Source organism: Podarcis gaigeae, assembly GCF_964106915.1.
Source record: "Podarcis gaigeae genome assembly, chromosome: 9".
NCBI classification, from domain to species: Eukaryota; Metazoa; Chordata; class Lepidosauria; order Squamata; family Lacertidae; genus Podarcis; species Podarcis gaigeae.
In genome coordinates, this window is record NC_139685.1 from 35,586,015 (window position 1) to 35,597,873 (window position 11,859).

The following is an 11,859-nucleotide window of genomic DNA, read 5'->3' on the forward strand; positions in this document are numbered from 1 at the left end:
AGAATATGCAATTGGGGAAATCACCAGGACCTGACGGTTTGACTGTGAGATACTACAAAGAGCTGAAAGAATGGTTAATACAACCATTGAAGGAAGTTTGTAATCAAATCTTGGAGGGGAAAAAAGCTCCCGAATCGTGGAAAGAGGCATTTATCTCACTTATACCGAAAACAGAGACTGGGAAAAATCAGGTTAAGAACTACCGCCCTATATCACTACTAAATGTGGATTACAAAATTTTTGCAGACATTTTAGCAAAAAGATTCAAGAGAGTATTGTTAGGGGAGATTCATAAGGACCAAACAGGCTTTCTCCCAGGAAGACACATGTCAAATAATGTGAGGAACATTATAGACATTTTGGAGTTATTAGAGGTGGACATCAATAAGAAAGCAGTTTTGATTTTTGTGGATGCGGAGAAAGCCTTTGACAACATTTGTTGGAGTTTTATGAAGAAGAATCTCCAAGGGATGGGGGTAGGCCAGGGTTTTGAAAATGGTATAGGTGCAATATATTCTGAACAAAAAGCTAAACTAATTGTGAACAGTGTTGTGATGGACGAAATTCCAATAGAAAAAGGTACACGACAGGGATGCCCAATATCCCCTCTGCTTTTTATATCTGTCCTGGAGGTTTTGTTGAATATGATTAGAAGGGACCAGCTGGTTAAAGGAATACAGGTCGGAGCAAAACATTATAAACTAAGGGCATTTGCAGATGATTTAGTATTGACATTGCAACAGCCAGACGCTAGCACTAAAAGAGTGTTAGAGTTAATTGAGAGATTTGGTCAAGTGGCAGGATTTAAATTGAATAAGCAAAAAACAAAAGTGCTGGAAAAAAAATTAACAATGGAAGAAAAAGATAGATTTCAGAGTGAAACTGGTTTGGAAATAACGAAAAGAGTGAAATATCTGGGGGTGAACTTAACATCTAAGAATGTGAATTTATTTAAAGATAATTATGAAAAATGCTGGACAGAAGTGAAGAAAGATCTAGACACATGGTCTAGGCTGAGACTTTCCTTGTTAGGCCGGATTGCTGTTATCAAGATGAACGTATTGCCGAGAATGCTGTTTTTATTTCAGACATTACAGATTGTGGACAAAATGGATTGCTTCAAGAGGTGGCAGAAAGATATATCTAAATTTGTCTGGCAGGGCAAAAAGCCCAGAATAAAGTTTAAGATTTTAACAGATGTAAAAGATAGAGGGGGATTTGCCCTGCCAGACTTAAAACTCTATTATGAATCAGCAGCATTTTGCTGGCTGAAGCAATGGCTACTTCTTGAGGATACAGACATTTTGGACTTAGAAGGGTATGACAATAACTTTGGTTGGCATGCTTATCTATGGTATGACAAGGTAAAGGTGCATAAGGGCTTTAAAAACCATATTGTTAGGAAAGCATTGTATAACGTTTGGATTCGATATAAAGATTTGTTGGAAAGTAAAACCCCCAGGTGGTTATCACCAATGGAAGCTAAGGCAGTGAAAAAACTTAACATGGACACCAATTGGTCAAAATACTGTGAAATCTTAGAACAAGATGGTGAAAAGCTTAAACTTAAGAGTTATGACAAGCTAAAGCATAAAGTTCGAGATTGGTTACATTATCATCAGATAAATGAGGTATTTAAGCAAGACAGGAAAGTAGGATTCCAGAAGGAGAGGTCGAAGTTAGAAACAGAATTGTTAGAACCCAATACTAAGAATCTGTCTAGAATGTATAACTTGCTGCTGAAATGGAATACACAGGAAGAAACGGTTAAATCAGCTATGATTAAATGGGCACAGGATATTGGTTATGACATTATGTTTGCTGACTGGGAGCAGTTATGGACCACTGGTATAAAATTTACGGCATGTAGTGCCTTAAAAGAGAACATAATGAAAATGATCTATAGGTGGTACATGACACAAGTCAAGCTTGCAAAAATCTATCACTTGCCCAATAACAAATGCTGGAAATGTAATGAGTCTGAAGGAATCTTTTACCACCTTTGGTGGACCTGCCCAAGGATTAAGGCCTACTGGGAAATGATCTATAATGAACTTAAGAAAATCCTTAAGTGGACTTTTTCAAAGAAGCCGGAGGCCTTCCTCCTGGGCATGGTTGGCCAATTGGTACCAAAAAAGGATAGGACATTTTTTATGTATGCAACTACAGCGGCAAGAATTCTTCTGGCAAAGTATTGGAAGACACAAGAACTACCCACTCTGGAAGAATGGCAGATGAAGGTGACTGAATTTATGGGACTGGCGGAGATGACCGGCAGAATCCGTGACCAGAGGAAAGAGACAGTGGAGGAGGACTGGAAAAAATTTAAATTATATCTTAAAAACTGTTGTAAGATTGTGGACTGTTAAGATGTCAGGGGGTAAGAAACAGAGAATTACAGCTGTAAATAATAATATTAATAAATTGGAGAGAGATACAAATAGAAAAAAGGACCAAAGGGTTGCTAAAAAATTGCAAAACAAGGATGCAGTGTAAGGGAGGTATGGGGAAGTCACATCTTTTGTGTTTTGTATATGTCTATTTCTTTTCTTTCTTTTCTTCGTGTCTGTTGTTGTTTTCTTTTTTCTCTTTTGTTAGTTGTGAAAATTAATAAATATTATTTAAAAAAAAAGAGATCTGCAACTCAAATGTGCTTTGCAGTAGTGTTTCTTGAGCAGTAGCATCCCATATTGCATGAGAAGATTTTTGGAAAGTTGTAAAAAAAAAAAAGGTTGAAATAGCATAAGGTGTATGTTTGTATGCACATTTTGTTCAAAGGGGGGGGGGGAGAGAAGAGATTCCATTATTCTTATTCTTATTCTTGCATTTATATCTCCATTTTTAAAAATCCATGATGCTCAAAGAGTTCAAGGTGAAATGCATGGTTCCCTTCCTCATTTAATACCCACAATAACCGTGTGAGGTAAGTTAGGCTGAGAGGCAGTGACTGGTCCAAAGTCATCCACTGAGCTTCACTGCTGAAAGGGAACTTGAACACTTGTCTCTCCCAGGTCTTAATCTGACAATCTAACCACTACAAAAACTCTGGTTCACCTAAACTGGTGCTTTTTAGATTCTGGCATATAGACTTCATCCCAGTAGACATGACCCATGAAGGTAAGTCTTCTGCTGGATCAAAAACAGGACACGGTCAAAGTGATGGAGAAATGGAATAAGAACTTTATTAGCCCACAGACCTGAAGTTCCTATGATGACCGTGAAGCAAATAGTTCTTCATTCACATGTAGCCAACAAATGAGATGGCAGTACTTCTGGATACACCAGAAAAATATATATAAAATCAGTAACAGTGATAGGAACAGGAGACTGAAAACTATAGTTGTGAACAAAATGATCAAAACCTACCCTGCCATACATGTTCCTGTAAGCCTCGGCAATCATGAGTCTCTGAGCATTGCAGCGCTGCGTTAGAATATTAATTAGAACGTCTTTATCACAATCTTTAAGAGAAAGAAAATATAATTATTAGATTAGGGAGCAGTTACTTGTTTATCATGCCAGTGTTATTGGCACTGGGCAGTGTTTGCTGTGCTTTATTCCACTGTGTTAATTGCATTTCCTGCAGAAAAATATCAACAAATGAATATCCCATTGGCATTTACAATCCCCAGTGGTATTTAAAGTACTTATGTGCCTGTGACTTGCTGGTGTGCCACTGACAAATAGTTAGCATTATCAGATGCATTGCCATATCTCTCAAGGGCAATGGACATGAGCACATCAAGAGAATGGATAATGGCTTTCATGGAACAAGAGCTCGTCATTGCGTAAAGATTTATATCTGACCCTTGTGTTTACATCCTTCAGATACTGTTTAAATCTTTATTTTAATGTTACTGAGCTCCAGTTTTTATGGCTACTTACAATTGGATTACTGATTGAAACTACATATATATGTGTGCAAAGGGATTGTATAATAAATACAGGAGCTCTTTTATTTTCTGTTTCCTTCACAGTAGCCTCTGAGTAATGCTCTGTGCTTTGAGAACCCAATTCTAAAAAGAGAAGAAGAATGTGTATGGTTTCTGGCTTATGATTGGGGTTTAGTACTAAAATGATAACTTAAAAGCAGTGATTTAAAAACTGTTCTGGGCAATCCTGGAGGATGTCAGAACTTTTTCAGGAGTTTCAGTAGCTTATCGATAAGACAAGATCATTATGGACAGGCACAGTTTCCTAGAAGACAGCTTGCCTACCACTAATGATCTGGAGAGTTGAGAATAGCGAGACAGGAGCCTAGAAAGCCCTTGTTTTCTCCTTGTTAAAGCTGTTGTTTTTTTCTTTTTTTAAAAAAAACTTCTGAATATAATTAAGACTTTTATTTTTTCTATAAAGCAGTGAGTGAAAAAAAGCATTGTCCTTTATTTTCTTGAAAAGTTTCCACAGTATTTTTTGTCTGCTGAATATACTCTAATTCCCCTCAATGATAATGCTGGACTGTATCTGTATCTGTATCATCTCCTGCCTTTCTTCCCAAAGGAGCCCAGGGCTACAACCACATCAACAACAAAATATGTAAAACCTAAACATCTAAAAACCACAGTTATAACATCCCCAAAAAGTTAAAAATAGTATTTCCAGATCAGGAAACACTTCACACACACACACACACAGAGAACAGGACACCCATCTTATCAGGATTTGGTCTTAGTCAACTGGCCCTTCTGTAGTCCATCACTGCTTCCAAGTCACCTGTCCTACATTGTCACATCCTCTCCTGATTCCGATGGAATGGAAAGATAGAGCTGCATGTTATCAGCAGACTGAGGATGCCATGCTCCAACTATCTAGATGGCAGCTCCCAATGGTTTCATATAGATATTAGATAGCACAGGAGACAGATTGAACCCTTGTGGAACCCTACAACTCAAAAGTCATTGAGTTGAGTGACAATATCCTAGTATTTTCTGGTAGTGACCCACAGTGTCTCCAAATTCCACCTCCCTGCAAAACTCCAGAAGAACACCATGGCCAATGGTGTCAAAAGCTACTGAGAGGTCAAAGATAACTAGTAGGGTCATACTCCCTATCTTTCTCTCCTAGCAGAGATATCAATCAGGGCAGCCAAGGCTGTTTTGGTGCCAGACCTGGGCCTGAAACCAGACTCAAATGGATCTAGATAATCGGATATATAACATTTGTTCTCTGCCCTCCCCTCCCACTGGCTTTTGGTGCTAGTTTCTGTGCATCTATTAAATCTAAAGACATTTCAGAATAAAGGATTGCTTCTGAATGTTAGTTAACATATTTGCATACCCATTCCTTGTAGAGCTCCCCCGAGAACCTGGGCATCCATAACAGGGTCAAAAGTAGGAGCTGGGAAGATTGTCCCTTGAATCTGTTGAGAGAAAAGAAACGTGAGCCTTTTTATTTTATTTTATTTATTTATTTAAATTGACCTATTTTTTAAAAAAGCAATGCCCTGGTGGTCAATGTAGGCCTAAACTTAAACTACATATATTTGCATTTTAAATGTATGGAAGGGTCCAGATCAGGCCTCTTGAACCTGCAGTTTGAAAAGGAAAAAAGTTACTAGTTTGATCACATGAATATTTTTAGGAGCACCTTAGAGACCAACTAAGTTTGTTCTGAGTATAAGCTTTCGTGTGCATGCACACTTCTTCAGATACACTGAAACAGAAGTCATATATAGTGGGAGGGTGGAGTGGGGTTTTTCTCAGCAGGGTAGTAGGAGATGGCTACTCTCCTACTCTTCCATCTCCCACTACCCTTCTGAGAAAAACCCCACTCCACCCTCCCACTATATATCAGGGTCTGGAGCCAACTGACGATTCCCAGTAAGATCCTCCCCCTATTGTGTGGACAGGTAGTCCCTCCCCCTACCTGGCCTGATCACCTTGGCAACACCTCCCCAGGTGGGGTTGGGCAACTGGCTGAGGTAGGCGGAGATCTCCAAGTATCCCACCTGGGGAAGTTGAAGCCAAGCCTGTGCTAATGGTGCCACATAGAGTCATTGGGAGTCATTAGAGACTGGGGAGCAGTCATTGTAAGCTGCTCTAGGAGCCTTTTTAGACTGAAGAATGGAATAAAAACTCCAATGCTAATAATAATGGCTCATGCCCTCCAACATTTTTCCTGTGAAAATAGGGATGTCCCATTCCATCATAATAATTTTACTATTTATACCCCACACACTGGGTTGCCCCAGCCACTCTGTGCAGCTTCCAACATATTTAAAAACACAATAATACATTAAACTTTTTTTTAAAAAAAAACCCTTCCCTATACAGGATTGCCTTCAGACAGCTTGGGAGTCAAATAATTGCATAAAACCCCCAACATTTCTCCAATGAAACTAGAGACATCCTACCACACCCTCAAACATTTTTCCGATGAAAAGCGACACATTCTGGGATCAAATCAGAAATTGGAATGACTTCTTTAAATCAGGGACGTCCCTGGTAAATAGGGACACTTGTAGAGTCTGATGGCTTAGATCCTCTGCAATACAAGTGGAAGGAAGTTGATACAAGGGTTGCCAATGCCCTTCTCCCTGCTCTCCAATCTCCTGCCTCCTCCAGAAAGCTCTCAGGAGGATCTAGCAAACCTCCTGAACAGCAGGAGATGGGAATTCAGGATGCTGCTGGGAGAGAAGGAATGTCCCAAGCCTTCTTGTATAAGCATAAATTTTTAGCATGGATTTTCCTTTTGAAATAGGCACCACTACTTTTTCTTATTGGGACAGAGCGGAAGTGGAGAGCTGCTTCGTCACACCTAGATTGTCTTTGAGATAACCACTGGGTAAACAATTTTTTCCCCCACATCGAGGCTCAATTGGTGCCTTTGTTATATATCTCTAGGCACCAGGCCAATTAAAAAAAAAAATCCTTTCCTCCCAGGCCTTTGACTAATTAACAATCTATTACTTTTTAAATTGTGTGTGGGGGGTTAATGTTTCTGTTTGCTATGTGTTTTTATGTATAGTCGTACCTTGGTTCTCAAACGTAATCCATTCCAGAACTCTGTTCGACTTCCGAAAACGTTCAAAAGCCAAGGCGTGGCTTTCGATTGACCGTAGGAGCTTCTTGCACTCAGTTGGAAGCTGCGGAAGCCACATCAGACATTTGGCTTCCAAAAAACATTCGCAAACTGGAACACTCAATTCCGGGTTTGCAGCGTTTGGGAGCAAAAACATTTGAGCCACAATGCATTTGAGAACCAAGGTACGGCTGTATTTATCTTGTAAACCAACCTGTGATATTCAGGTGAAGGGTGATGTAGAAATATAATAAATAAGAATAAAAACTAATAATAATGTGTAAACCTTGGAGTTCAGCAGGCTTTAAAGCTTTGAATTTAAGATAATTTAGTTTTTCTCTGTACATAAGTTGCCTGTGCAGCCATTTGAAAGAAAGAAACAAAACCACTCAGCCCACCTGCATTTCAGCATCAGATTTAGAAAAGAATGCACATTCTTTCCTCTTTGGCACTTTCCTAATTCATTATCAACTTAGAATTGAAATTATTCTTCCAAAGCACCGCTTTGAAAATATTGATAGCAGAAATAAAGAATCCTTGGCAAGAAGAAAAAATGTGTAAAAGTTTGAGAGAAATAAGACCTTAAATACCCTCTGGTGAATAAGATACCTCACCAGGCTCCGATGTATTCAGCTAACACCTCCCCATAGATCAGAGTGAATTATTAGAAAGGGCATTATACTTGTGCCATCGCTGGATTCCAGCAGCTTTGACACAGCAATCTCATCACAATAACTCCTTCTGCAGATTAGTCTAAAATATTTTTCAGGATGGGAGAGCACATCATAAATCAAAGTGAGGAAGAACCTGCAGAGTCGCTAAGGTTCCTCCTCCCCCAAAATAGAAAACATGTGTTTGCAACTGCTGTGAGACAGATCACAAAATACTGTGGATAATCGACTACCGAGCTACCCTAAATGCGGTCTACAAAAGAAGAAGAAATAGAAAAATTACCAATAATCACCCTCCTTCACACATACATGCTGAACTCTAAAATAGTTACTGTAAGAGCCTGTGCTTAAATCAATATTGTACAATTGAGCTTTTTCCCTCCACTGTTGCCACCAGCTTCTGCAAAACAGGAATAAAAAAGGATTGGGGGAACAAAAAGGTTGCCAGTGAGCTGTTGATTTCAGATAGAACAGAAAAGGGCCAGTTCTATATTTCCACTTATTTTGGGGATAGAAATGAAGGCTGTCCCACAATTTCCTGATGCAGATAAAACATGGGTCACCACCTATGCACCACCAAAACCAAGGAAACGCATTACCAAAACTTTAGACAAATGAAGACAGATTTGTATAAAAGTTGTGTGTGCCATTTTTAAAATATGTATAGCTGTAGACTTAGAAAATTTAAATAGAAATGCAATATATTTCACCATAGTGGGAAAGACTGTGATCACACAGTCTGTTGTACAGATGTAGTTGATGGGCAATACAGTGGTACCTCAGGTTACATACACTTCAGGTTACAGACTCCACTAACCCAGAAATAGTGAACTTTCCTTCAGGATGAGAACAGAAATTGTGCTCTGGCGGTGCGGCGGCAGCAGGAGGTCCCATTAGCTAAAGTGGTGCTTCAGGTTAAGAACAGTTTCAGGTTAAAAACGGACCTCCGGAACAAATTAAGTACTTAACCCGAGGTACCACTGTAGAAGCTTGTTTTACATAAAGTAGGCAACCTTTCCACCTTAAATAAAATACTAACAGTATCTTACCCATCTCTTACCCAGGTCAGGTGTGGGCTTGCACAATCCCTCCACTTCTTGCCCCTGCAATATTCTCCTCACTTTCCTGGCTACTGTGAACTGTGGTAGAGAACTGTGTATGCACTGGCACCAAGGGTTAGAAAGTTGGTTTGCAAAACTAGTTAAACTGAATTAAAGCTGAACGGTACTAGAATTTACCTTGGTAAGCACCAGTGCAGATGAAATGCCACGTCTTATCTACTACTAACCAGAGAAAGGGTGGGAGGTAAGAACTGGTACCAATCTCCTAACCATGGATAAAAAAATGAAGGCATGTAATACTAGCAGAAAGCAAAAAATCAATCAGATTTTCATTCTGGTCTAGTTCAGTCACAAACATGATGTTGGTAAAGAAACATCCTATACACATATTAGATTATCTGGTTACTTCCCATATGCACTGCTGGACTCTGAAGTTGAACCAGCCAACCTGTGCTGGTGGGTTCTTTTTCCTTCTGATGATTCTACAGTACATAATATTCTGATGATTAAAAACTGCAATCTGAAGCATGAACAGCCTTCTGATAATATTTGTTTAGTAAGTCACTGTTCTGATAAAGAACAATGGAAGTTACGCTTTCATAGAAGGAATGTTTTACGGCTGGGAATTCATTTTAAAACAAGCTCTGTTTCATACTTATGATTTAGATCTACTTTTGCAAACAGGTCCTTTCTGATCCACCTTTATTGCAAATTACCAACAACAACGAGCCAAGAGAAATTTCCACCCTCTGTACAATACATACAGAAGACAATAAATAGTTCCTGCTTCTTAAATTATATATGGTTGCATCCAATGAAAGACCATCAACGTGGGATAAAACATCCCCTACCACTCTCTGGAAACCATTTTGATCCATTAAGTGGCGGGGGCGGACCATCTGAATCGGTCCCACCTCCCTGCAGAGGGGAAGGGTCACGATTATGAGAAAAGCTTCACCTGTTGACATTCTGCCTGTCTTATTATTGAGTTGCCTGATTTACCTTTAGACCCTATACAGCAGTTTGTAACATTCTGAGCACTGATTTTTTTAATTTTAATTTTTTTTTTTCTGAGGATGAACCTGAAAGTAATAATATGTTTTGTAAAAGGACAAACTTGAACTGGAATTATTTCTTTTTTGAACAGGTTGATTGGGAACCAAGCATGTGGAGAAACGGAAGAGAGGGTGGAATGGAATATTCTGGAACATTCCGTAACTGATTGCCTGGAACCCTGAACAGGAGCATTCCACACTGCAATGATTTGCTACAGTTCTCACTTGTTTTCTTTTATTCTGCAGGAAATTGGGTGTGATATACTTATTAATGCCAGTGCCCTGTTTGTGAAGTATCAGTGTCTGCATTGTGGAGAAGGCTAGTACATGGATGGTTATGCCCAGCAGCAATGTGACAGTAATTGATAGTCTTTTTTGACCTTCCATTCCTAGTATTTTGTACATTTGATCTTGGACTCCACCCCATTCCAAAGACTAACCAAGCGATGGTTATTATGCTGTGGTGTGAGATGAATTACTTATGGAAGTAGGTTGAAATCTGATTCACTTGTTATAATGGAACCTTTGTTTCGGCTGATACAACTTTACACATAAGCAATATCACACGTGAAGTTCTACGTAGTTGCTTTTGTTCTATTTACTTCCCAGCTCACAAGTTACACAGTTCACATAATTAGATCATATGCAGAAGGGGTCTTGAGAGGAAATAAACAGCCAATTTAACAAGTGAGTCAGCCCCTAGCTGTCCTTCTGGACATAACTATGAAATCATTTGCTGTGTTTAAAAGGCAGCACTAAATCTAGTTAATCTAGACCCATAAGCAAAACATGTGAATTATTCAAATATTATTGAACTTGGGTAATCAAATATGAAAGAAATGGACGAGAAATGAAAATGACTAATACGGTGCTAGAAAAATAAGTGGGATCAGGGTACATTTCCTCAAGGAAATGGATTGTCAGTTAAATTACTGCAAATATTTTCAGTTGTATAGCTAGAGAAAGATCATTGTGGCCTATGAAAGTCTTCTATTGATTTTTCAGAGCAATTTTTGAGGCATACACTAAAAGCATTTTGAATGGATAATAATATTACTGGCCATATTAATAATGAACTCTATAAGAGACATCATTGTCCTCATACATGGATTAAGCAATATATTGTCGAACGCTATTAATGTTATTCCGCATAGTACTGTTATTTATAGATGTATTTTCAGTATAATTAAAGGTAATTAGGACCACAATCCTATACTCACTTACCTAGGCATAATCCCTGCTGAACCCTATGAACCATAATATGCAGATTGTCAGTTTTATTTTTATTTTTTAAAAAGCAAGTTTCTAGGAGTTATAGAACTTGAGATAGGAGAGAAAATGTATAAACCCCATTCTTCTCATTTTTATTAGAAATTCACCTGCTCCCCCCTTTCAGTGTTTTACTTTGCCACCCCTAGAAAAATCCCTGTTTAACTCAGTGAGATTTACTTCTGAGTAGACATGTATAGGATTGTGCTATAAATATTCATCACTAAACAAAGCAGGCTTTCATAAGTCACCAAATTATTCTGCTCCTAGATGGCAGATGGACTTCAGTCTGTCGGACCAGTTTCCCACCAGCAAACTACACTTCTGATGCTTCTTGGGGAAAAAGAAGCAAAGGTTAATTTGAAAACTGTGGATAATTGTACTCACGTAGTTCCCGCTATACATCTTGGCACAAATCTCCAAGTAAAAAACTACTTGGATGGTGGGTTCAGAAAAGAGACTGAAAAAAGAGAAGAAAAGAAGCTCAAATGCTGTGAAGTTGTTCAGTTGATGAACTGGTAGGACCAGGGCAATCAAGCTGATTATTTTCTCCAATCGCTTTAGGCTCCAAGGTAACCGGGTGGGAGGAGAACCTGATAATGTATGTACCTTGCTTTTGCAGAGTCACTGAGTGTACTTAGCCATTACTCAGATATGAATAAACAGCATTATTTCATAAAATAAATAACACCCTATCTCCTACTGTGTTGAATCAAGAGAGAGAATTTAACAAATCACAGAACTAACTAACCTACAGAAATACTGGTGTTAATGATTTACTTG

At 38.7% G+C, this 11,859-nt stretch overlaps 1 protein-coding gene across 1 annotated transcript in view; it reads right to left on the reverse strand.

Annotated features, from left to right (window-relative positions):
• ANXA10 (annexin A10) overlaps window positions 1-11,617 on the reverse strand; it is a 32,603-nt gene extending 20,986 nt beyond the window's left edge. The window contains exons 1-3 of the mRNA XM_083755973.1: window positions 11,464-11,617; window positions 5,278-5,359; window positions 3,367-3,461 (exon numbers count right to left, since the gene is read on the reverse strand). Coding sequence (XP_083612099.1) covers window positions 3,367-3,461; window positions 5,278-5,359; window positions 11,464-11,481 — 195 coding nt within the window. The 5' untranslated portion in view covers window positions 11,482-11,617. The remainder of the gene's footprint in view (window positions 1-3,366; window positions 3,462-5,277; window positions 5,360-11,463) is intronic.
• Between the last annotated feature and the right edge of the window lie 242 nt (window positions 11,618-11,859).